General features: G+C 36.3%; 3 protein-coding genes across 8 annotated transcripts in view; 1 reads left to right on the forward strand and 2 right to left on the reverse strand.

Annotated features, from left to right (window-relative positions):
• Positions 1–27,946, reverse strand: part of LOC106405793 (protein DETOXIFICATION 40) — a 60,777-nt gene that overhangs the window by 5,297 nt on the left and 27,534 nt on the right. The window lies entirely within an intron of this gene.
• On the forward strand, positions 1,508–12,934 carry LOC106351281. 5 transcript variants are annotated; one of them, XM_048744445.1, is made up of 4 exons: positions 4,487–8,253; positions 8,336–8,435; positions 8,573–8,869; positions 9,005–9,756. In XM_048744445.1, the coding sequence occupies exons 2-4, from the start codon at positions 8,418–8,420 to the stop codon at positions 9,566–9,568; spliced, it is 879 nt and encodes a 292-aa protein (XP_048600402.1). In that variant the 5' UTR covers positions 4,487–8,253; positions 8,336–8,417; the 3' UTR covers positions 9,569–9,756. The 5 variants fall into 5 exon arrangements, 4 of the variants coding, with proteins under 4 accessions (XP_048600400.1, XP_048600399.1, XP_048600402.1 ...); XR_007317977.1 differs by lacking the exons at positions 8,573–8,869; positions 9,005–9,756 and adding exons at positions 9,853–12,094; positions 12,529–12,934 and having other exon boundaries at positions 1,508–8,435; XM_048744443.1 differs by lacking the exons at positions 8,573–8,869; positions 9,005–9,756 and adding an exon at positions 9,853–12,934 and having other exon boundaries at positions 1,508–8,253.
• Positions 20,947–22,172, reverse strand: LOC125580228 (protein DETOXIFICATION 40-like). The gene is made up of 2 exons (XM_048744446.1): positions 21,764–22,172; positions 20,947–21,653 (listed from the first exon to the last, which is right to left on the reverse strand). Exons 1-2 carry the CDS (start codon positions 22,097–22,099, stop codon positions 21,075–21,077), a joined length of 915 nt encoding a protein of 304 aa, XP_048600403.1. The 5' UTR covers positions 22,100–22,172; the 3' UTR covers positions 20,947–21,074.

Genomic DNA, 27,946 nt, shown 5'->3' on the forward strand with positions numbered 1-27,946 from the left:
TGCATAGTCTAGATCAGTAGAGAATGCATGTATAGTTTCTACCACTCTTTGTTTCCTTTGCCCATTGTTTCTATATGGAAACCATTCTTATATCATATATCTTATAAACTCAATGGGCTTCTATGGGTGGATATAGAGCATTATGTCTTTCAAGCCTGTGTGCTCTTTTTATGCTCCAATGTATTTAGCCTCTTTAGGCGCCAATGTACTAAGTCTAGCCGTAGCCCTTTAGGCAATTCTATACTGGTCGCAGGCCCTTATCTAACTGACTATACCCGCAACATTGCCTAATATATTGGCGTTTTCTTAGTCATATCTAAAATCATTCATTCATCTTATAATATAAGTTCTTAATTCAAGAAAATCACAAACATAAAGCAAAGCAAACACAGAAGTCGAAATCAACATTATTCTTTTTAGACAATCAGATGTTTTAGCTTAATGATTCCCCATTACATATCTTATGGCACACTGACTTGGTCGAGTGTGGTGGCTTAGAAATGCCACAGCCTCCTCTCCCTTAACCATGGCCAAAACTGGGTCCATAACCATGGTTATAGTGATTCCTATGTCCATGGTCGTATAAGGTGGTTTGGCTATGCCCACGTCCTTTCCATCCATCACGGTTACAGTCGTATGGTTTATCATGATGGACGTGGTTGCTTTCTTTAGATTTTTTTTTCTGCAGCCTCATTGGCTTAGGGTTGGCGAGTAATCATTATTGCCCTGTATCTATTACTTTCACTTGCATTATTGTCTTCGATGATACATTCACCGAGGCCCTTTGATTTCAGGACAATCTCTGTGTCTAATGCCCATTGTAGATAATTATCTCCAAAGAGATTTAGGGCAGCATAATCTAGATTGCTGATTTTCGACAACTATAATCATATATCACTCAATCTTTATAAGAAAATAAATTGTGTGACCAAGTAAACAATCGAGTTAATGCATTCCTAATAAACAAGCCACACGGCTATAGGGGTGATGTGCAATGAGGCCACACGGCCTAGGTGATGTATGATGCGGCCAAGCAAGCAATCAAGTAATGATCAATGCATCAGTAAGTAAGCCACACGGCTATGAGGGTTTAATGCAATACAATCAAGGCCACATGGTCATACAGTCATGATGCAAGCAAAGAGGCCACACGGCTAGATAGATATACGATGCATACGATCTTAGCTTTCGGATTCTATATGTGATCAAGGTGATATGATGTATGCAAGCCACACGGCTATGATAGTAAGGTGCAATAAAGGCCACACGGCCAAGCTATGATGCAAACAATCTATGTTGATCCAATTAGGGTTTTATCATCTCAGCAATACAAAATGTGGCTAGGGTTTCAGATTTTATGAGAATCAAAATAATCTAGCACCTTAGCTTTCAAGACATCAATTAGATCAGTCAAAATAACAAGAAACAAACCTAAACTCAATTTGGATCCATATCATGCGATTTAGGGTTTCAAGGCCCTTACGGATTCAAATTCGAGATTTAGGGTTTCAGATTCAATATGCAATCAATCTAGCTGACTTAACTCACAATCAATAGAATCAATCAAGCAAGCAAGCCTTATGGCTAAGGTTTATGCCTCACGGCCAAGAAGAAGCCACACGGCCATGAGGAAGCCACACGGCCAAAACAGGAAAACAAGCCGCACAACTAATGATTCAATTCAGGATCAATGCATATAGTTTGTTGTGTAATTGCAATCCTAGCATAGATGCATTCTATCAGTTTATACAATGTACTCAACACAAGAAAGCTAATCGGCCAAGCAAAGAACAATCATACTTGATTTCAATTTCAATTTCAATACCATCCTAACATGAGATTCTAAGAGCAATTGCAATCAATCAAAGTGATTAGGTTTAGGTATGAATGCAACAAGGCCACACGGCCACAAGTATGATTATGTCTAGAACAGTTTAACCTAATCATATAGTTTCAGATTTTGATTTTTAAACAATCTAAACTAGATCATTAGGGTTTTGATTTAAACAAGCCAATTACTTCAGATTCAAGATTCAAGTTTAAACAATCCTAATCATAGTTCTAGATGATCAATCAATCAAACAAAATATTTTTAAAATCCAAACAATTAAAATCGATTTTTCAAATTAGGGTTTTGGGAATTCGATTTGATCTTAGATCAAGGGAGTTTAATTTTGAGATTCAAAACCTTCAAGGTTCTGATTTTAATTGATCAATGGATCAAATCTCGATTTTAGGGTTTGGATCGAACTTATAGAGCTTCGATTTAATTACTGATAGGGTATCGATCTATTATCCTATGGCTTTCATCCTTTTAGAGATTATATTTTAAGGTTTCAATCTTTACAAAAAAAACAGATTCGATTCATGTTTTCAGAATTCGAATTACCTTTAGGTTTTGAAGATTGTAGAACCGGACCACCAAGAGAACCTCGAGCTGGACGGGACGCGAGCTGGAACAAGCTGGAACGCGAGCTGGAACGAGCTAGAACGGACGCGTGCTGAGGCGCGAGCTGGAACGGAACGCGTCTGATCGGGAACGCGGGCTGTAGCTGTCCGGGATGTAAGCTGAGAACGGATGGAGCTGAGGCTGAGTTCGTCTAGTATCAGGAACGCCTTAGGGCTGGGGCTGATCGGATAAACACGAGCTGGAACGCTTGCAAAAACAGATTAGGATTCGTCGGGTTCAGATTAGGGTTCCAAAGCAAATCGGCGCGCACTGTATCGGTGCATGAGGGCGCGTCGGTGGTCAGATCGACAAACGGTTTGCACAGACTGATTCGTCTTGGCAAGAGCTTCGATTTGATATCTTGATCGTTTTCTGGGTCCTCACGGTTTGGGAGAACGACCTCTTTGAAGTTCCGAGGTAGATTCTTTTTGTTTATGGTTTTAGGGGTTTAGTTTTAGGCTCAGGGTGTTAGAGGCTATCGTGCTGATAACGTGTTGTAAAACGAAGGTTTTAGGTCTGAATATTTCTGTGTTTTATTAATGAATAAGATATCCCTTTATATAAGGGTTACATGAGAGATAAATGGAAATACATAAATGTAAAGATTACAAATCATAAACATAGATGAAATGGGAAAACTAGAAGAATGGAAAGTCTCTAGCCGACTTTCCCTCTCTCTCCATGCCGCGGCCGTCGCCTCTCTCTCTAGGATTTGAGCCGGTTATGAACATCCACCAATTGATTTATAACAGTTAATATAGTTATATTTTGTGATGTTACTCTACGTTACTCGTATTGTAAGAAGTGGGAAGATATAACCACTAACTAAAGAAAAGACAAAGCTGTAGAAAAAGTTTTAGAAAGAAGTTCCTCTCTCTAAAATTCTCTCTTTTAAGCTTTTGAATCTTTATCTCTTTCAGAGTCTTTGACTCTTTAAAAGAATTGGAACTTTGACTAGGATAAAAAAGTTTCTCAGTCATGATCTAATTTTTTAAGGTCTTTTTATCGTTTTCTCCAAAGAAACCTTACTGCCCTCTTGGGTTTTCTCTTCTTGTTCTAACTTCTTCATTTTTCTAAAGATCATACTGGTTACGGCCATTTCTTCGGCGTTAGATAAAGCAGTTCTAGTGATGCCTTTAGAGGAAGAAGATACTCCGTTTGATCTTCCCAATGTCCCCCAATTCAGATCCTGCAAAAATAATCTACCAAAAGGTTTCTAATCCCGACTACCAAAAGGTTTCTAATCTAATTCGCGATATGCCCCGTAAGTGGCAGAAATATGATTGTGTTCGGGACGTTGCGTTATAACCAGATATTTAAATTCAACTTTAAGCATGAATACAACCTGGAAGAATTTTATAATAAGGGAATTCACTCTTTCAATGATTGGGCTCTGTCTATTGAGCGTTGGGTTGAAAAACCCTCTCCTGATTATCTAAACTTTGTCTGTATATGGGTTCTTTTTTGGAACATCCCGATCAATCATTACACTCCGGAATAAATCTCTGCTCTTGGAGGTTGGACAAGTGGTGGAAGTTGCTTTCGATCCAACTAAACCGCATAGTAATGACTATGAGCGATTTAAGGTACGTTTTGATGTTTCTAAACCTCTGCGTAAATACAAGGTTGTTAATCTTCCTGAAGGGGGCCAAGCTACCATAATGTATGCGTATGAAAGGATTCATAAAAGATGTTTCTACTGTTGAAGCTTAACTCATGAGAAAACGACATGTCCTTTTAAGCTTAGATCCCTTCAACAACATCCAGAGCAGAGTAATTATAGTAGGAAATAATTGATATTTGTTAAAGACAAAGACTTATTGGAATCTGATCCCTTATTTGGTGTTCTAGAAGACAGTCAATTGGGAATCAATCCAGCTACGGGAAGGCCTAGAATAGCTGCAGAAGTTCTTGATGGTATGAAGCAGTATATCTACTTGCTGCTCCAGGTCTTGAGAAAATTAGGAAAAACTGTTTTTAGGCCAAAAGAAACACTTACATTATCCCATTAGGCTAATCCAAAATTTTAATTGTCCAATTAGGAAATGATCCACTCGCTCAAAAGTCATATCTCAGTTTGGAAGCTATCCTAATGATAACTAGAGAGTTTGATAAAGGGAAGGGTCCAATTTTTGAGTTTAAGAATTTGGTTTCTACTGGACTAACAACTCAACCTTCTAGATATCATACCAAGCTCTTGGCCTCAACCGTTGATGCGGGAAGGGTCAGTAACGAAACTTCAATACCAGAATATTTTTAATCTGAAGGTTCAGGGAATAGTGTTTATGATGAGTCAACGACATATTTGGACTTCTCTTCAGCTAATTCTATCAAAGCGGGTGAGGCTGGTTCATCCAGAACAAGTGTTGGATTTAAATCTGGTAAACATTCGAGAAGAAATTCCAGAAGTAAACACAAATCCAATAAAGTTTTTCTTCAGTTCAATCAATTCAGTAATTTGAGTCCGGCTGTTAAAAGGCAGGCATATGAGGAAGAAAAGCAAGGTTCAACAATAAAGAGAAAGCTTAATGAGGCGGTCCCAACGGAGGGACTGCCCTAAGGTTAAAGACCCCAGTTGGAATTGCCAAGGCTTTGGACGTTGTCAGGATTTGGTAATTCCTAGTCTCAAGGAAAAATTTTCCACTTATTTCTCTGAGATTTTATTTCTTACGGAAACCATGCACAGTAGAGATCTTTTGGTAGATATTCAGGAATGGTTAGGTTATAATAGAGTCTATACAGTTGAACTTGTTGGTAGATCTGGTGGCTTGGCTTTGTCTTCTAAAAAAAATGTGAAGCTTGATCTAAAGTTTGTGGATAAGAATCTTATAGACTGTTGGGTACATTTTGACTCTGTTAGCTTTTTAAGGTTTTGTGTATATGCAGATCTCTCAATCGACCTAAAATATGGAAGCGTATTACAAGGATTGGTCTGAATTGTAGAGAGTGTTGGTGTATTCTAGGAAACTTTAATAATATTTTACATAATGGTAAAAAGAGTGGTGGCCTCTTGAGGAATGATTCCAACTGCATTTTGTTCAGTAATATGATAAAAGCCTGTCAAATGTCTGAATAACCAAGTTCTGGGAATGCTCTTACATGGGGAGGAATGAGAAATAAGATGTGGATTTAATGCAACTCGGTAGATGTTTTGGAAATAAAGAATGGAATCGCTTGCTTCCAGCTTCGAATCAAAATTTTTCTAGAGAAAAGAGGATCTGATCATAGGCCAGTTCTGGTGAGTTTGGTTGCTTCTCAAGACTTTTACAGAAGACAATTAAAAATTTATAGAAGATTTTTGCAACAGCCAGGCATTAAAAAGCTGTCTTTTATGGTTGGAATGGTCCTCCTTCTTTGAATGGTGTAACAGTGTCTCACAGGATCCGACTTTGTCGTAAAACCTAAAGTAAGTTGAAAAAGGACAACAACCTAACTCTAAAAGCATGATTTTTGACCTGCAATTGAAGTTAGAGGTGGAGTACTCTTCTACTTTACCTAATCTCCACATCAATTAAAATTTGATTTGATGAAAGCTTATAAAGATGAGGAATCATATTGGAGTCAAAAATGCAAGGAAATATGGTCAAAATCAGGTGATAAGAATACTAAGTTTTTTCATTCCTTTGTCAAGGCTAATCGACCTAAGAAGTTGATAGAGAAGCTCATTGATGAGCCGGGCAGAGAATAAAGATCTGAATGATCTAAATGTGTGGTAGCAGTTAATTACTTCTCTTCTTTGTTGACATCTTCAAATCCATCGGATTTCCATCATATCTTCCACAACTTTCAGCCTAGAGTAACTAATGCAATGAACTTGGAACTGATCAAAGAGGATAATGCAGCAAAGGTTATAGAGGCAGACTTTTCATTCAATCCCACAAAGGCTCATGGTGCTGATGGAATGTCAAGTCTCTTTTTACAAAAATTTTAGGAGGTAGTTGGAGGAAAAGTAACTGCCTAAGTCTGTAACTTCTTTCGTACGGGTACCTTATCTTTTGAATGGAACTATACTCAATTGTGTCTGCTTACAAATAAGGTTATCTCCTCTCTAATGTCAGGCCTAAGACCAATTAGTTTGTGCTTTGTTCTTTACAAGATCATAACCAAGACTTTATCTCAAAGATTAAAGCTTGTTCTACCCTTTATCTTATCTCCAACGCAGTCAGCTTTTGTGTCTAAGAGACTGGATCATGGTTTGTCTAACTTCAGTTACCTACTATGTCTTGATCAACGATAAACCTCATGGTTTTATAGTTCCACAAAGAGGCTTAAGGCAGGGAGATTCCTTATATTCCTTCCTTTTTGTTCTTTATACTGAAGCTTTAATCCATTTGTTGAATCAATCATCAGCTCTGCATACTATTTTTGGTATTCAGTTTTCGGATTCATGACCTTTTCTTCATGATCTCCTATTTACAGATGACTATGTCTTCATTTGCCAAGTTAACATATCCTACGCTAAAGAACTTAGGTGCTGTTCGTTTGGTTGCCGCAGGTACCGGCGGCAGCGGCAGCGTCAACATTCGGCGTCAACTCCTGTTCGTTTTGTTGCCGCAGACAGCTGCGTCTGACGCCGCGTCCTGCGGCTGACGCCGATAAAACCTGCGGTCGCGACATAAAACCTGCGGCCAATAAGGTAATTTACTATTTTACCCTTACTATGTTTTAGTATTTACAAAAAACCTAAACCTAAACTTGACGCAGTCGGGGAAAGTGACGCAGCTCCATCTCTATCTCTCTCTCTCGATCTCCATTCCTAGAACCAGTGAAGATCTTGAGAGCTCTCTCCATCTCAAGCTCTCTCTCCATCTCGAGCTCCCTCCATCTCAACCTCTCTCTCCATCTCGAGCTCTCTCCATCTCGGGCTCTCTCTCCGTCACGAGCTGTATCCATCTCAGGCTCTCTGGCTCTCCCTCTGTCACGATCTGTCTCCATCTCGGGCTGTCTCTCTTCTCTGAAGAAAACCCATCTCCGATCTCATCTCCAAGCTCTCTTACCCATCTCCGATCTCATCTCGAAGCTCTCTTACCCATCTCTGATCTCATCTCCAAACTCTCTCATCTCCGAGCTCATCTCATCTCCAAGCTCTCTCTTCTCCTTTTCTCGTTGAGGTACGTTTGATGCTAGTCAAATAGAGTTTCAACATTCTGATTATTTGAATCTCTGATGATTGTTTGATGCTCCCTAGTGAGTCTTTTTGTGATATATCTTTGGTTTCATTGTGAAAGAGGCCTAGCTGTAACTCCCTTTCTTTACCTTCATGGTTCCATTGCTGGTCTGTTCTTTTAATATAAACGATGGGTTGTCTTCTGAGTGTAGCTTTTGGGGTTTCTAAATTTAAAGTGCAGGCTACAAAAACATCCTATTGTAGTTAGTACGTATTGGTTTACGAGTCTGCACTCATGGGGAAGCTTAAAGGGTTGCTTCTTAGTATTAAATTGTTTTAAGAAGTTAACATATGCCGAGTCAAGTAGAAGTTAAATTGTTTCTGTTTCCTGGAACATTGTTGGAACGTTGTTTGGTCTTATTTGGAGAAAGTAGACGGCTTGACTTGATTTTTCAATTTTTTAATAATTTGTGTGTGTTTAGGGAACACTCAACGTATGCTTCAAACTGTGGATTGTGAATGATTTTTATTTATGCTTTTCTTCCATATTTGTTTAAAATTTATAAAGTATTTATTGATCATAAGATCTTATGTGTTTTGATTCATTGATCATAAGCTCCATTTCTCTGCATCTTTTTGCAGGCTCTCTCATTTCAGGCTCCATTGATCTCAGGTTTGCTCAGACCTAGTGGAAAAGGTGACTAACAAGTGCAAATATATTTTACTACTTGTTCCAAAACGTGAACACATTGCTTATTCTCTTTTTTTTTTTTTTGCAGACTCAGATCTTCTCAAGCTCATTCTCTCAAGCTCAGACCCTCTCAAACTCACTCTCTACTGCTGTTCCTCTCACTTTTTAAGATGTCGACGTCAAAAGATGTAAGTTTCTCTCACACTAGTCTTAATGCTTGTATTGAACTGTCTTTAGGTTGTATGGAACTGTCTTTAGGCTGTATGGAACTGTCTTTAGGTCTTTTAGGTCGTATGCTTAAGGGTCTTGCTTTGGTGTGTTTTAGAATTGGAAACCTGAGGAAACTAGGTATTTTTTCCAACTCTACGCGGAAGAGAGAAGAAAAGGAAATAAGGTTGGTCAGCAAATGAATAAAGTAGGAAAAAAGAACATCATGGATGCGTTTGAGCTGAGGTTTAAGAAGGGATTTTCCGATTGGAAGAGGGACTACAAGAACAAGTACGACAGCAGCAGAAAAAAATACATCAGGATTAGGATGCTGACTCAGAACAGGACAGGACTTGGGTATGATAACATGGGAAGGATCGACATGTCAGATGATTGGTGGAAAGAGCGCGAAAGGGTCAGTTTCTCATTTTCTCTTTTGTGAACTTAGCTGTTAAAATGTACTTGTGTTGAAATAATTGAGCTTATTAGAAGTTTGTGACTGATTCTATCACTGATTTTATCACTGACTTACTCTTTCTGTGTTATATAGGAGTGTCCAGGAATTAGAAAAGCCTTCTGCAAAGAAATTGATAACATGGATATGTTTGAAGCAGAATTTGGTGGTGTAGTAGTTACTGGAGCAGAAGGTTGGAGTGCTCAACATGGAGAAGCAAGCTTGAATTCGAGAGTTGGTGGAGATATTGCTGAGGATGAAGCTGATTCTCAGCCAGCAGCAGAGACAGAAACCCAGGGCCAAGCTCCTCGCCAAACTCAACCAGCAGCTCAGACTCATTCTGGAGGTTCAAGAGCAAAACGAAGGCGTAAGGAGAAAGATGTGGCTGTGGAGGCATGTGAAAAAAGGACAGCTGCTCTTGAAGTGAAGAATATGCTAGCAAAACAATTGATGGAGCGTGAACAACCATTCAGTGTTGAGATCGTATTGGAGATGTTGTATGCTCTCCCTGAAGTGAGAGAGTGGTCGCCTTTATATGAAGCATCGATTGAGCTTCTGATAGATAGTGAAGGGAGCCGAAGGGGATTCATAACGATGAAGACAGATGAAGCGAAGACTAAGTTTCTGGAGCTTAGGACCAAGATAAAACGTGATGAGTGACTAGTTAGTGGATTGGAACTAGTAGATTCATTAGTTTATGTTGAGTAGGAACTTAAGTTTGGTACTGCTTTATGTTATGAAACTTAAGTTTAGAGGTTTATGTTGATCCTTCCTTCCTCAAAGAGTCGTTTAAATATTGTTTCTTATTGGTTTTGGTCGGTTTGCAACAGATCACATGTCTTGTTTCTTATTTCTATCTTGAACATTTATTTACTTGAACTTGTGCATTGGCTGTTACTGAACTTATTTAGACTGATGATGATTTATTCAATATGGTTTTGTAGATGCTTGAAAGATGGATGTTGGAAGATGAAGATGGTGATTATGATGATGAACTTGGTTTGTTTGATGTGGCTATTACCGAGAGACTGAGTCATAGAACAGATCGAGGAGCAGGATGGCGTTATGTTCAACAACTTATGTACGAATCTGATCAGCAATGTTACGACATTCTGCGCATGAATCAAAGGACGTTTGAAGCTTTGTGCAAGATGCTAGCTCAGCGATATGGATTGGAAGAGTCTCACCATGTCTACCTTGAGGAATCTGTTGCGATGTTTCTCGAGACTGTTGGTCAAGATAAGACCAAGAGGGATATTGCTGCAAGGTATCAAAGATCATTGGATACAGTACAAAGAAAGCTTGATGAAGTCTTGAGTGCTCTTCTCAAGTTTGCAGAGGATACACTAAAACCAGAAGAAGGCGAGTTTGCAAGAGTGAGTCCTGTTTTGAGAAACGATGATCGGTATTGGCCTCAGTTCAGAGATTGTATTGGAGCACTTGATGGAACTCATATCCCGGTTCGTCCTCCAAGTCAGAATGCAGATGCATACAGAGGCAGAAAGCAAGATCCTACAATGAATGTTCTTGCTATATGTAACTTCGATATGAAGTTCATATATGCATATGTCGGTGTACCTGGTAGAGCACATGATACCAAGGTCTTGACTCATTGTGCGAGAAACGAGGCTTCTTTTCCACATCCTCCCCCCGGAAAGTATTATTTAGTTGACTCCGGATATCCGACCAGGACAGGGTATCTTGGTCCGCATCGTAATATGCGATATCATCTTAGTCAGTTTGCTACAGGAGGACCACCAGTTAGTGCAAGAGAGTTATTCAACCGAAAGCATTCAGGTCTGCGATCAGTGATTGAGAGAACATTTGGAGTATGGAAAGCAAAATGGAGGATTTTGGATCGTAAGCATATCCTACGCTAAAGAACTTAAAAGAATCTTGAAAGTGTATGGAGATGCTACAAGGAAATTGGTTAATTCAAGTAAGTCCTCCATTTCATTCGGATCAAAAGTTGCTGATAGTACAAAAGAGGCGATTAAGGGGTCTCTGAAAATTGAAAAAGAAGGTGGAATGGGTTCATATTTGGGTCTCCCTGAATGTTTTAAAGGTTCAAAGGTAGACATGCTTAGATATATAATTAATCCCTAAAGAATAGATGCTCAAGTTGGTTTGCTAGAATATTACCACAAGGTATATGGTAAGGATATTCTCATTAAGACATTAGCTTTAGCTATGCCTATTCATGTTATATCTTGCTCTAAATTACCTAAAACACTTGTGATTTTATGGTTTTTACGATTGCTAATTTCTGGTGGAGCTCCTCAAAGGATAAAAGAAAGATTCACTGGATTAGTTGGGATATAATGTGTCTTTCTAAAAAGGATAGTAGATTGGGATTTAGAGTTATTGATGTGTTCTATCAAGCTTTGCTAGCTAAACAGGTTTAGCTTATTTTGCAAAATCCAGATAGCTTGTCCTCTCGGCTTATGAAAAGTAGGTACTTTGCAAATGATGACTTTATATCTGCTTTTCTTTCTTCAAGACCCTCTTTGTTTGGAGAAGTATATTGCATGGTCAGTATCTCTTAACTAAAGGTCTCCATAAAATGGTTGGAAATGGGTGATCTCTTCATGTATGGACTGATCCTTGGATCAGAGATGGACACTGAGTAGAACTTTGATGAAAAAACCGATCATAGATATTGATCTCAGAGTGTATGATCTGATTGATTATGAAAGAAAATACTGGATCAAACATAAGCTAGATGGCCTCTTTTTCCTTGAAGACATTAAGCGCATCTTAAAAACAAGACCAGTGATATCTAAGGATGATTTTTGGGTATGGGGACATAACAGAAGTGGTGAATATTCGGTCAAGTCGGGATATTGGATGATGAATCAGATTACTAATGCTCAGTCACATTTGGAAGCTTCTGCGCTACCTTCAGTCAATGATCTTAAAGCTCTAGTTTGGTCTTTAAAACATCTCCTAAGATAAAGACCTTTCTTTGGAAAGTTCTTTCAGAAACTCTTCCGTTGGCTGACATGATCATATCCAGAGGGATGAAAGTTGACTCTAGATGTCACGTTTGTGGGGGTGAAAGGTGAATCTGAAAACCACCTTCTGTTCTGGCTCGAAAAATTTGGGCACTATCACACTTTCCTAGGCCACAAACGGACATCCCCACAGGTTGTCTCTTCTTAGATTTTCATCATAGCCTTAAAGCAAGTAAGTCTTCATCATTTCCCTCAGAAATTGCCAGGATGTTTCCTTGGATACTTTGCATATTTGGAAAAGCAGAAATACTTCTCTTTGAAGGAAAAAATTTATGTCCTTCAGAAACCCTTAAAAGGATAAGAGAAGATGTGAATGCTTGGTTTTTTTGCTCAAACGGTTGAAGTAGAACATGATCATCACCAATTTTTGTATAATGCTCTTTCACATAGAATATGGATTCTTCTTACACCTTTCTGGATCAAGTACAATCTTGCTTACTCTTGGGATAAACAAACTAATTTAGTTGCAGTTTCATGGTTGCTGAGGAATCATATCGGAAAAGTTCTCTTGCATAGTAGACATGTTATTGCTGGTATTGGTAGTCTTGCAGAAGCAAATCTTCAACTGTGGGCTATTAATAGTATGTCTAATTTAACCTATCTCAGGTTATTTTTGGTTCTGAAGCTTCTAAATTGATTGGTGATGTTCGTCGTCTGAAAGCATGCCCCTCATTTGCATTCTAAGCGTCAGAGATCAATTTGGCCTTATTGAATATTCAAAAATGGAGACTTCAAGCAGAACCAGCTGAGACTAATCATAGTGCATTTCTCATTGTTCAAAGTTCTTTTTGGTTCCTGGATACACTCTTATATCACTTTCGGTTTTCTTATTTGGCTTAAGAAGACTAGATAATGATATGGTTCCTGTCTAATTAGTTATTTAGAGTTTGGTTAATGCATATTGGATCCTCGCTTATTTGATGTATTTTTGGTTTCTTTGTAATGTTTTTCTCTTGCACTTGTTACTTTGTTTATAAAATTCTAGTTTACAAGAAAAGACAAAAAATAATTATTATTATTTCTAACGAGAAAGCGAGTAAATATTTTTTTTCTTTTTTTATTTGATTGGTTAAAAATAGTGGAAATTAGAGTAATTACAATTTTTAACCCACTTTTTTATTCTATAAATATTATACAGCCAGACCCTCCATTAATGCAAACTATAAAGGAAGAGAATTCTATCTTGATTTGGTCCATGTACTAATGTTTGGTGGCTTCACAGGTTTGGTGAAAAAACATCGGGAATGATTGGTCGTGGCTGTAGATGCTCTGAGTCAAAATGAACAAGTTCATGAGTCAGTTCACGTTCATTAAAGATCGTTCATATAACTCGTGATCTAATTTAAACTCGATCATTAAACTCATTTATTAAATGAACTTAAAATATAGAGATCGTGTTCATGAAAAAACGAGTTGAGTTGAGCCAGATCATGAGCTATAGATCATTTTGACACCCCCTACTGATATACAAGTACGAAACAAATGGAGAGGCATTGTGATGTGACTATATATTATGATAGTACCAGAAGAAGAGTCAAAAGTTGTTCGCCACTAACATAGCTTTCATGGCTACAACCAAACTTCGTTTTGAACTCCTACACAATTTTTTTTGTTCTGTTTCATATCGATAACAATACTAAAATTGTTAATCGAATAATTTAAGAAATCAGTGATCAGAAAAGTCTGTAACCATACGTTTTAAAAACTTTGTATTTATTAAAATTATTTTGGTTTTTAGGAGACTAGATAAATCATGATATAAATTTGCATATATATCAATATGTCTACTTGGACAAGAAAAAGGGAATATTATTGTCAATTTGTTTAAGAGGAATTTTTTTTTCTTTTATGTTTATGTTATTCTTTATGTTATAACTAAAGTACTGTATGTAAACTGTAAATAAAAGTAAAAGTTTAATCAAAAAAAAAAAACAGAAGTAAAAGTAGAAACTAGAATATGTAAACTAATTACGTGGAAGAAATTAATGAGTCAAATATTTGTTTAAGGAAACATATAATTTTAGAAAAGACTTACCAAATGGAGAGAGAATCAAGAGCAAGCTCCGGATTCTCGAGAAGTCCGGCGAGAAGAACGAGAATCTGAAAATACCAAGTTTCTGTTGGGCTTAATTATTAATCCTAATGGCTCAAATAATATATGGCAAAATGTGAAAACGAAATGGGCCTATGGGTTCTTATAAAAAGCCTTGTTGGCTTTAATGAAATGAAATTAACAACATCCCACATTGGTTGGGAGAGTTGATTTTGAGGAGTATATATATGTCTTCATGACATGAGAGGTTAAACAGCTCAGAGGAAGAGAGAGATCCCCACGCGCGCGCCGCCGTCCGGCCGGCTCAGCGTGGGCGTGGGCGTGGTCTTGGGTCTTGGTGGAGGGCCTCTGGCCCGATAAGAATATTCTTTTTGGACCAAGTTAAGCTCAACGTTTTATTTTAAACAACACGTAGTTCGTTTAAAAACAACACGCTGTCTCTCTTCTTGACGATAAGTTTAAACGAGAAAAGATCTTGCGGAGGAAGTTTCGTAACGCCTCGCCTCCGAGATCCTTGCGAGATTTCCGCCGACGTGCGCACGTGCGGCATTAGTTACGGAAAATGGCTCGTCTTCTCTTCTTTATAAACTCGTCTCCACCTTCATTTTTCTTTAAGTTTTTACGCAACAAAAAATCACCAGATCCCTCAACGTAAGTCTAGAGAGTGTTTCGTAGAGTTTATAGTTCGATAGGGCGATCACGAGTGAGGCGTGATTCGTCTGCCATGGTTGTATCATGGGACTCTATATTCGTACAGTCCCGTCTCACTAACGGATCGAATATTTTGAGTTAAGGAAAGAGATCATATCTCGACTCCATGTCTCTTTGCGAATACGATTTCTTATCGTTCTTGTATTCGTCTTTTACATTCGTTTATATCCTTAACATCGCTTTTATTCTATCGTTTATGTCAGTCCGGTTTTCCGGCTTCTACAATCTTAACTCAAAATCGCTTTATGTTTAAAGCTTTAATCGGGTTGATAAACGATTAATAGAAACGGGTTTTGGAACCGTGTTTGCGATTTGCTTTCTAGCATTTCCGCGAAACGTTTTGTTCTTATCTCACAACGATGTTTGCGATTTGCTATACGCTTATCCGCGAAACGTTTCTGCCTAAATGTGTTTGCGATTTGCCTTAGAGCACTTCCGCGAAACGTTTCTGGTTTATTTCATTACGCTTTGCGGATTGCTTTTTCGCATTTTTCGCAAAACGTTGATACATTCTTCAAACGTTATATACATGAATCGTTTCAGTAACCGTTTTCTTAAGCGAGTTTGTGAAACATTCTAAGTCTATAAAAATGGTTTCTGCGAACGCTTTTAAGCGAGTTTGCAAAACGTTTTTTTCCAGACTTATATCGATATGATTTGGTTCAAATACCAAAAATGAACATCGATTTTAGACTATTATTTTCTTTAAAATAATATGTTATTTGTTGAATGGAGTACTAATCCGTTTTTTCATGTTTTCTCTACAGAAAAATGACAAACGATAACAACACCCCCATTGACACCACGGATGTCATTCAGACTCCACTCAACGCTGCAGCAACTGATGCAACTGGCGTGACAACCGCTACGACAAACATCACAGCATCTACCGCTGCAGCAACAACAAGCACTATCCTCCCTGCGGGAAATGCTGCTGATGAAACCACTCGCCGTAGCCTATTTGGTGCTGGTCTTTATCAGACGGGTTCAGTATCAGCATCTGCAAGTGCTCCGGTGGCAGTTCAAACTCCTCCGGCTGTACCTAGCTTGTTCACTCAAGGACTGATGCCAGACAAGTTTGATGGCAAAGGCTTCAAAACGTGGCAGAAGAAGATGATGTTCTTTCTGACAACGATGAAACTGGACAAGTTCATCCAGGAGGACAAGCCCCTGATTCCGTACGGAATAGATGATGTTCACAGTCTTGCAACTGTTGACATATGGGTGCATTCCGACTTCATCTGCAAAGGTTACATTTTGGGTCGTCTCATTGACCCATTGTACCGTGTCTACTGTGAGATCCCCACGGCGAAAGAGCTATGGAGATCACTGGACAAGAAGTACAGAGGTGAGGACGCTGGCTGCCAGAAGTATGTGGTCTCAAAGTTCCACGACTTCAAAATGGTGGATTCAAAACCCATCATGGATCAGGTGGAAGCGCTTCAGCTCATTTGCCATGAAATCGCTGCTGAAGGAATGTCCATCTGCGAGACATTCACAACTCTCAGCTTCATTGAAAAGCTTCCTCCAAGCTATGCGGATTTCAAGAACTACTTGAAGCACAAGAAGAAGAAGATGGGGCTCGAGGAGCTCATCATGAGGCTTCAGATGGAATCCAGAAACCGAATTGCTGACAAGGTCACTGCTAAGGAGCACAGTGTCAACATGGCTGAGCACAAAGGCAAAGGAAAGGCACACGCCCATTCTCCTGCCAAGCCTTCCAAAACTGCTGCAGCCCTGAAGGCTTCTGGAAAAAACTTCAAGAACAAAGGCATTGAAATCAATGCGAATGCGAATGTGGAGAAGTTCAGGGGGAAATGTCACTACTGCCACAAAGTGGGGCACAAGACTGTTGAGTGTCGCAAAAAGATCAAGGATGAGAAGGCTCAGGCAAATCTCACAGAGGAGGATCTCGTTGCTGTGGTGACTGAAGCCAACATGGTTGAAAGCAACAACCCCAGGGAATGGTGGTATGACACTGGTGCAACCACCCACATTTGCACCGATAGGGCGATGTTCAGCACCTATCAGAAAAACATGACTGAGGAGAAGCTCAAGATGGGAAACACTGCAGTCTCCAAGATTGAAGGACGCGGCAATGTGAGTTTGAAGATGACATCTGGACATGAGGTCACTCTGACGAATGTGAAGCATGTGCCTGACATGAGGAAGAACCTGGTCTCGGGAACCTTGCTCAGCAAGAATGGATTCGCCACAAATTTTGAGGCGGACAAGCTCGTGATTAGGAAAATTGGATGTATTTGGGAAGAGGGTATGTTAAGGGTGGACTTGTCAAGTTGAATGTAATGACAGTCCCTCCGAAAGTTGTAGCTTCAAAAGTTTCAATCAATAAGAAAGAGCCAGTTGCTTATTTGGTTGAGTCTTTTAATATATGGCATGAAAGATTAGGCCATATAAACTACAAATCTATACAAAGATTAATGAATTTAAATCTAATTCCTAAATGCAAAACAAGTAAACTAAAATGTGAAGTATGCGTACAGGCTAAGCTCACGAAAACGCCATCACCTCGTGTTGAAAGAACTAATAAACCTCTAGATTTAATTCACATAGATTTATGTGATTTAAAATACTTACAAACTAGAGGTGGTAAAAAGTACTTTGTGACCTTCATAGATGACTGCACAAAATATTGTTATGTATATTTATTACATAGCAAAGACGAAACCTTAGAAAAATTTAAAGAATTTAAACTCGAGGTCGAAAATCAGCTTAAAACAACTATTAAAGTAGTTAGAAGCGACAGAGGAGGCGAGTATGATGGTCCATTCAATGCATTCTGTAAAGAACATGGAATAATCCATCAAACTACAGCTCCTTACTCACCAGAATCTAATGGAGTTGCTGAACGCAAAAATCGAACTCTAAAAGAGATGATGAATGCAATGTTGCAGGAATCTGGGTTACCCCAGAACATGTGGGGGGAAGCATTGCTTACCACTAATTATATCCTCAACAAAATTCCACACAAAGTAACTGGCAAAACTCCATATGAATTATGGAAAGGTAATTTACCTTCGTATAAATACCTCAAAGTGTGGGGGTGCCTAGCAAAAGTTGCAGTACCGCCACCAAAGAAGGTCACTATTGGACCTAAAACAGTGGATTGCATCTTCATCGGATATGCACATAACAGTAATGCTTATCGATTTCTGGTACATAAATCTGAAATATCAGACATTCATGAAAATACAGTCATGGAATCAAGAAATGCATCTTTCTTCGAAAATATTTTTCCATATAAGGAAAAACAAGGTTCAAAACGAACTCGAGAAGAAAGAGACAATGACAAAAACTCAGAAACTGAGACAAACGTCGAGATTTCTATAAATGATATTTCAGAAAATGAAGAAAAAGATGAACCTCGAAGGAGCAAAAGAGCTCGAAAAGAAAAATCTTTTGGAGAAGATTTCCTAATGGCATTTTTAGTAGAAAATGTTCCAAAAACTTTGGCAGAAGCCATGGCTTCACCAGAAGCTCCATTCTGGAACGAAGCGGTCAGGAGTGAATTTGATTCGATCATGCAAAATTATACTTATTACATAACGGATTTACCACCTGGCTGCAAAGCATTAGGGAATAAATGGATAATGACACGAAAACCTGGTGGAAAATACAAGTCTAGGCTTGTAGTTCAAGGATTCCGACAAAAGGAAGGCCTTGACTATTTTGATACATATTCTCCAGTGACGAGAATAACATCAATAAGACTGATGATAGCAATCGCAGCCTTAAGAGACCTAGAAATCCATCAAATGGATGTAAAAACTGCTTTTCTAAATGGTGATTTAGAAGAGGAAATTTACATGAAACAACCTGAAGGTTTTGTCATTCCCGGACAGGAAGACAAAGTATGTCGACTTGTAAAGTCACTTTATGGGCTTAAACAAGCTCCTAAACAATGGCACGAAAAATTTGACAATACAATGATGTCAAATGGTTTCAAAATAAATGAATGTGACAAATGCATATACTACAAAACTACCAAAAATGCGTATGTTTTGCTATGTCTATATGTAGATGATATGCTCATTATTGGAAGCAATAAAGACATTATCAATCAAACAAAGAACATGCTCAAAGGGACATTTGAGATGAAAGACTTGGGATTAGTAGATGTAATTCTCGGGGTTAAAGTCACAAGAAATTCAAACGGAGTTATCTTAACCCAATCTCATTATGCTGAAACAATATTAGAGAGATTTAAAAATTACTCTAAGAGTACGGCAAAAACTCCGTTAGATCCCCAAATGCACTTGACAAAGAATTCAGGTGAAGCGGTTTCACAAAACGAGTATGCACGTGTGATTGGAAGTCTCATGTACTTGACCAATTGTACTAGACCAGATCTAGCGCATGCAGTAAACGTACTTAGTCGATATACAAGTAATCCAGGTCATACACACTGGAAAGCTATAACGAGGGTACTCAATTACTTGCGCTACACCAAAGATTTTGGGCTTCACTATGGTAAAGAACCAGCAGTTTTAGAAGGATACAGTGATGCTAACTGGATATCAGATTCCAAAAACTCAAAATCCACGAGCGGATATGTCTTTACACTAGGAGGAGCAGCAATATCATGGAAATCTACCAAACAAACAGTGTTAGCCAGATCTACCATGGAATCTGAGTTCATAGCCTTAGACAAAGCAGCAGAAGAAGCTGAATGGCTTAGAAATTTTTTGGAAGATATTCCTATGTGGGAGAAACCTGTGCCAGCCATACGCATACATTGTGATAGTCAATCGGCAATAGCTCGGGCTCAGAATAATCTCTACAATGGTAAATCTCGTCACATCAGAAGACGACATAAAACCATTAGACAACTTATCTCAACTGGTGTAATCACAGTAGACTACATCAAATCGGCTGACAACCTAGCGGATCCATTTACTAAAGGTTTGCCACGAGATGTTGTTGCTAAATCATCAAAAGGAATGGGTTTAAAGCCTATAACGAATGAGGATGCGTGATTGCAACCCTACCTATCATGACTGGAGATCCCAAGACGTAGGTTCAAAGGGAAAACAAAATCAAGCAGAATCTAACCAAAGCACTTGAGACAAAGTAGTCTATTCCCAGCTCCTAAGATGAGAAAAGTGCTAACAAATGTGTAAAGGATAAGCATAAGCTTTTAATGATTCCATAGCTTCTAAGCGGAGTATTACTCAATACTTTTCATGGTCAATCACCTAATGAGTGTGAAATGGGGCCGTTTCTAGGAGAATGAATGCAAGGCTATATTCTCTAAGTTCACTCATGAAAACCAGGAAAGTTCAGGGCCACAATGAACACAATAGAGAACTAAGTTCTACGAGAAAATGAAGCTGTGTTATGCATGTTGTCTCGGTTTACATAAAACACCGGTTGGTTCAAGACATCATGTTCACCTTCTGGTAAAGTAAACCCGACAGATATTAACTATGAGTGGTTCAAGGCTTAAAAATGCCACCAACTCAAACACAGTGAATTTTTCGCAAACACTCTCGATAAGTTTGTCTAGTCTAGTAAAGATTAGAATAAGTATAGTTTTTAGAGTCTATCGAGTCTGCATTTAGTCTGCATATGTTTTAGAAGAGTCATTTCTATTCATGTGGGGGATTGTTGGACCTAATTATTAAGCCTAATGGCTCAAATAATATATGGCAAAATGTGAAAACGAAATGGGCCTATGGGTTCTTATAAAAAGCCTTGTTGGCTTTAATGAAATGAAGTTAACAACATCCCACATTGGTTGGGAGAGTTGATTTTGAGGAGTATATATATGTCTTCATGACATGAGAGGTTAAACAGCTCAGAGGAAGAGAGAGCTCCCCACGCGCGCGCCGCCGCCGCCGTCCGGCCGGGCGTGGGCGTGGGTCTTGGGTCTTGGGTCTTGGGTCTTGGGTCTTGGCCTCCGGCCCGATAAGAATATTCTTTTTGGACCAAGTTAAGCTCAACGTTTTATTTTAAACAACACGTAGTTCGTTTAAAAACAACACGCTGTCTCTCTTCTTGACGATAAGTTTAAACGAGAAAAGATCTTGCGGAGGAAGTTTCGTAACGCCTCGCCTCCGAGATCCTTGCGAGATTTCCGCCGACGTGCGCACGTGCGGCATTAGTTACGGAAGTCTAGAGAGTGTTTCGTAGAGTTTATAGTTCGATAGGGCGATCACGAGTGAGGCGTGATTCGTCTGCCATGGTTGTATCCTGGGACTCTATATTCGTACAGTCCCGTCTCACTAACGGAGCAAATATTTTGAGTTAAGGAAAGAGATCATATATCGACTCCATGTCTCTTTGCGAATACGATTTCTTATCGTTCTTGTATTCGTCTTTTACATTCGTTTATTTCCTTAACATCGCTTTTATTCTATCGTTTATGTCAGTCCGGTTTTCCGGCTTCTACAGTTTCAAGGCATAGCATCACGGCGGAGGCGGCGGAGAGTTTGAAAAAACTCGGTAGCCCCGAGAACGCCTGCACACTAAACCCTCTCCACGTCTCACGACACCGATCACTCGTAACGATGTAAACAAACTGAGCCACCACAATACTCCACCACGAGAGGCTGAGCACCAGCGACGCTCCAAGAAGCCCCATGCCAAGCTTGTATATAGCGAGCCAGCTTAAGAGAAGGTGAACGAAGAGCGTGGCCGTTGAGATGTAAGCACTCGGAGCAACGATGCTTTGCGACTGTAGAAACTTTTGGATAGGGAAGTTAACGGCGTAGGCAAAGATTTGAGGGATAAGGCCGTATACGAAGATAGACGCGGCGGAAGCTATCTCCGGCGACTCTCCGAGGAAAAGCAAAATGGGTTTGGAGAAGACGTAGATTAACGTTAGGAGAACGCCGGCGAGAGTGAGCAACACGGTGGATCTCCGGAGATATATGCCAAGCATCTCGTATTTTCTACCTCCAAACGCTTGACCACACAACGTTTCTACCGCACTACCCATCCCTAACTGAGAATATCCAAAAAAAAAAATTCATCTCAAAAAGACATAACACATGCAAAATAGAGCATAAAGACATATATAAATGAGGACATCTATGTTATGGATTTTCTTTTTACCATGAGACCGTATGCGAAGGTTTTTATCCCGGTGTTACCAAGAGAAGCTGCAGCGAGTTCTAGGTTTCCGAGATGGCCGGGGAATATTTGAGTGGACATGGACATCATGTAGTTAATCATGTACACGATGACCGCAGGCGCAGCAAGTTTGAAGAGAAGCTTGGATTCAATCATCGTGGCCTTACGAAGGCGGTGAAACAACGGTGTTTCAACGTCGGAAAGCACTCTCTCTAGCTCGCCGTTTCTAGACTCCGTCGAAGGAGAAAGTGGCACCGTTCCATCAGACTGAGGGTGGAGGAGCTGTTCGTATAAGCCATCGTTTTGAGACGAATCCATGAAGAGCTCTCTCTTATTTTATTTGTGGGGTACTGTTCTGTTATTAGATTATCGCCTAAGGATGTGTGGTGTTGTGTATTATTTGGCTCCCAATGGTGACGGTGCAGAATTAAAGTAACTGCGGTTCATGCGAAACTAGAATGATACGTAAAATAAAAAACAGTGAAGAATATTGTTTGATTGGTGATAATACATATTTGCGGTACTTGATGATTATTTAGATAAAATAATATTGGTACAAAATGTAGAATATATTTAAATTATATAAATAATATATTAACATAATAAATAAATTATAAAATAATATGTCTTAAAGTGAAATGCGTTTGATAAATGTAATTTTGATAAAGTAATCAATAGAGAATAATGTTTAATTGCTGAAAAATATTTTGTAGTTTTGTAAGAAAAATATTAAAAATAATGTGAAATATAAATTTGGTTTTGATTCTTGGGTTCTAGAGAAATAAGATTTGTTCGGATAGTAAAATCCAAACACAGATCAAAAAAAGAGGTTTAGTTTGGTTCGACTCTCCTGTTCCGGATAAATACGCAATGCCATATAATTTTGTACTTTAATATTTAATTGTTTTAGGCATTTTATTAGATTTTTAAAAGTAATAACCATTCAAATATTTTAAAAATCAATTCAAATATTTTGCATATCTCCTATATATTAATTGAGAAGCATTTGAAAAATTAGAACCTTAATTTTGTATTAATTAAAAAAACCCCCAAATCTTATGTGGCACTCTAAATGCCTTCTAAATTCTATTTCAAAGAATTCTAGAGCATTTAATATAAAGTATAGTTTAATCTAATGGTGTCACATTATTCCATAATTATATAACACTATAGAACATTATATTAACCTAAAATATATAAAGTGTGTATTCTTTCCTTAAATAAAAGCTACGGAATTACCTAATATGATTTACATATATACGGGAATTAATGATTATGAATAATAAAGATTTGATAACAATTTTTGCATCCTTCTTCATTTTTGTTTAAATTTATATTATTAAAAAAACTTAAACAATCACATTAACCATATAATAAAAAATTTAGATTTTTTTCTTATATGTTATATTTTGAATTTTTAAAAATGACTTTAAATTACAAAAATGAAGAAACTTTTATATGTTATATATATTTTTTAAACGACTTTAAAATACAAAAATGAGGACACCTTATATGTTATATTTTTCCTATATGTTAGAATTTTCTTATATGTTATATTTTGAATTTTTTTTAAAACGGCTTTAAATTACAAAAATGTAAGTTTTCCTTAAATATACGACTAAAAAAATTAAAATGACATGTATCAATTTGATAGTTGATTTGAAAGCTTTCAAAACCATATAGAAGATAAAAGTCAAAATAATTCAACTCTGAAAACAATACTGTTCATTTTTTTCAAGAATGTGTTCGCTGAAAAAAATAAGGTTTTTATGTCGTAATTTTTTAATATTCACTAGAGAACATTATATTAACCTAAAATATAAGAAGTGTGTATTCTTTCCTTAAATAAAAGCTACAGAATTACCTAATATGATTTACATATATATGACAATTAATGATTATGAATAATAAAGATTTGATAACAATTTTTGCATCCTTCTTCATTTTTGTTTAATTTTATATTATTAAAAAGATAAAAAATCACATTAACCATATAATAAAAAATTAGATTTTTTCTTATATGTTATATTTTGAATTTTTTAAAATGACTTTAAATTACAAAAATGAGGAAACCTTATATGTTATTTTTTTTTTTAAAACGACTTTAAAATACAAAAATGAGGACACCTTATATGTTAGATTTTTTTCTTATATGTTATATTTTGAATTTTTTAAAACAACTTTAAATTACAAAAATGTAAGTTTTCCTTAAGTATACGACTAAAAACATTAAAATGACATGTATCAGTTCGATGGTTGATTTGAAAGCTTTCAAAACCATATGTAAGCTAAAAGTCAAAATAATTCAACTCAAAACCATATGTAAGTTAAAAGTCAAAATAATTCAACTGTGAAAACAATACTATTCACTTTTTCAAAATTGTGCTCGAGAAAAAAAATAAGGTTTTTATGTCATAATTTGTTTAATGTCAACTAGAGAACATTATATTAACCTAAAATATAAGAAGTGTGTATTCGTTCCCTAAATAAAAGCTATGAAATTACCTAATATGATTTACATATATATGGCAATTAATGATTATGAATAATAAAGATTTGATAACAATTTTGCATCCTTCTTCATTTTGTTTAATTTTATATTATTAAAAAAAATAAACAATCACATTAACCATATAATAAAAAATTAGTTTTTTTCTTATATGTTATATTTTGAATTTATTAAAATGACTTTAAATTACAAAAATGAAAAAACCTTATATGTTATTTTTTTTTAAAAACGACTTTAAAATACAAAAATGATGACACCTTATATGTTAGATTTTTCTTATATGTTAGATTTTTTCTTAGATGTTATATTTTGAATTTTTTAAAATGATTTTAAATTACAAAAATGTAAGTTTTCCTTAAGTATACGACTAAAAACATTAAAATGACATGTATCAATTTGATGGTTGATTTGAAAGCTTTCAAAACCATATGGAAGATAAAAGTCAAAATAATTCAACTGTGAAAACAATACTGTTCACTTTTTTCAAGAATGTGTTCGATGGAAAAAATAAGGTTTTTATGTCATAATTTGTTTGATGTCCAATCCGATCAACCCATGATATATTAATTATATTTTTGTTCCATTATTTTTAATAAAAATGATCTGATCCATGGGAAAGAAATTATATAATAACAACAAAAAATATTTTATATATATAATTAAATAAAATGATCACATATATAAAAAAAATTATCAATAATATATACAAATAAACTAACCCTGCGCAAGGTGCATGTCTTATCCTAGTCTATTCAATTAAAACAGGAACATGACCTATTTATATAGATGTGGTCCAACTATTTTAATACAATTATTATAACTTTTTATTAATTATTTAATAAAATATTATACAAAAAAAGAAATACAAATATAAAAATTAAATTACTAAAAAAAGTTAAATTTAAGGGCGGATCAGGATCTAGTACATATATAAAACTGAAAATCATATATATACATAAACCCGCACTTGGATTATCATAATTCCCCTAATTTGATGCGGTACGGACCGCTTTTATGTTAAAAAGACGACAAAATAATATATTTTTTGTTGTCTTTTTGGTTTTCATTCAAATACGCACAACGTTTGACATTATTATATGATTGGTGAATTGTTTAGATACACCCCCACATACTGTCTAGTCGTCACTCACTACCTTTGCGAGGGTGGCGAGCGGCGGCTGAAGACAATCTTTTTTTTTTTAGGGCGAAAGAGAATTTAGGGTTTTTGTCACAAATATAGACCTTAAAAAAATAACCAAAATAGATTTAAATGTTTTATCAAAAGAAGTAAATATACATTTATACCTATAGGGTTAATTAAACTAGATATTAGAGTTTAGAGCTAAGGAGCGGGGTTTAGGGTTTAGGGTTTAAGATTTAAGGTTTAGAGTTTAAGGTTTAGAGTTGAGAAGTGGAGTTTTGGGGATAGGATTTCAAAATTTAAAAAATAAAATAAAATTAAAATTTTTAAAATAAAAAATACTGTTTTGTTCATTTTAGTTTTTGAAATATATTTTTAAGATAAAAACTTAAAAATTGCCATATATGTAATCCACATCATATTTCTTCTACTTCATTATTATCATTTGGATTCCACTGTTTATTTCAAACTGAATAAAACAGTATTTAAATTCCTTTAAACCATATAGTTTGACCGAAGAAAGTCAACAACTAGTGTATCTTATTCTTATAATGTATCACTAGAGCTTGATCCGCGCACCCGCGCGGATATTTTTTTTTATTTTTTAAAAATATATATGTTTACCTTATATAAATGTAAGTATATATTTTTTTGTAACAATAAATATATATTTTTAAATTTACCTGTATTAAATAATTTTTAGCATTTTAAACAAAATAATTTTATAATTAATAATGAATACTTTTATTTTATCTTTTGACCTGTCGATTGTATCATCTATATTTTTAAAATATGACGGGTATGTTCGTGCGAATGTATTTTTTATGGATCAAAAATTTAATGTAAAATAAAGTTGTTATCTATAATTATATTTTATTTATACGATTCAAAATTCAATATATCATTTACATTTTGTGTTTTATATTATGTATTTTATAACATTTTCTTGTGTTTTTTCGACATAGTTAATTATGCCAAAATTAAAAATAACCAACCCATAATAATGGACATCTTTTTTTACATTTTTGGCCTTGATTAAATATAATTTAATGTTTAGCTAGATTATTGGAAGTATTTTTGAAATAAATGACACTTCATTTATTGTACTTCAGTTTAGGAAAAATGCATTAATAAAACAGAAAAAGACAAACACTAAAATAGGCAATTTAATAATTAGTTAGTGGCATGGAAGTGTAAATAAGTTTGAAAACCAAGGGGTAATTTTAAATGTTACTTCTCTTTTAATAATAGAGATTATTTATAAAAACGTTGATTTAATATATCTAAATGTTACTCGTAAAAGTTACAATTATGACTATTCTTCTTGTTATACGGAATCACATCTTTCAATCATGAAAGAGATCAATAAATTTTCAATATTATGGTACTTCATGACCACAAACTATTTCATTTATATGCCCAATTTACTCACACGGAAATGTTCTCGAGAACTAGCATTTACTGCTTCTAGCAGTCCAAATTCTTATGGGGTTTACTGCTACTTGCATTTTATATTATTTTGGATCACTGGCATAATTGTCATTTCCAGTGGCTTTCAATTCTTGTCAGACTAAAAAAACTTGAAAGTTGATGCTTCCACCACGTGATGATGTGTTTCTTATAATTATTTCAGGTCTTTGTGAGAACTATTGTGCAACTACTCTTTTGCATCTTACAACTTTTCATCATCTCATTCATTCTTTCACATAAAGACCGATTTGTGTGCCACTGGTTTTGCACCATTAGGTGTACCGACTATCGGTCCGAATACTCTTCTCTTTCCAAGAGATTTAATCCTTCATCTATTGCTTATTTCCATTTTGGCCTATCATTTCCTTTGTGTACACTTTGATTTTCATCAACTGCTACATTGCATGCATAAGTATTCACGACATCGATTTGATATCGGTTCATATTGTTCAGACATGACATAGCTATTTGAGATTTCTTTATTCTCCGGTACCTAAATTCTTTCTTGTCATGTTTTCTATCTCTTTTCGAGATCCTTAATATTTCATTCCTCGATTCTGTCATTCTCATTATGCTCCTTTTCTTTTCCGAGGATTAAGTTATTTGGAACTGATAGGTCTTTCACGCTTCAAGCGCTCTTTAGACTCATTAGCAGTTTGATATTTTCCTTCTGGAATATCCATTTTAATTGGAGCATTTACAGCTGGTACTTATGACTTAATCACTCTTAGGGTCAGTAAATGAGTCTGGCAACTCATATGTTAATCTTTGTAATAGAATTATCTCCATACATTCATTTTGGACTACTATCTACACTCTTTAGTCTGAGGATCAATGATAATTCATCCAACTCATTCATTCTCCAGCTGTTTATTTTCTTTTCTTAATGTTGGATAGACTAACTATGATTCTTTAAATACAATTTATAAAATCTTCATCAATGGAGATCACATCCAACATATTAATAACCTCCTTTGAGGTCCCATCTTTTAACGGTGTGGTGGAGCAACTACAACTTATCCAAATTTTCTAAATATGGATCTTT

Source organism: Brassica napus, chromosome C1 (assembly GCF_020379485.1).
Source record: "Brassica napus cultivar Da-Ae chromosome C1, Da-Ae, whole genome shotgun sequence".
In the NCBI taxonomy this organism is placed as follows: domain Eukaryota; kingdom Viridiplantae; phylum Streptophyta; class Magnoliopsida; order Brassicales; family Brassicaceae; genus Brassica; species Brassica napus.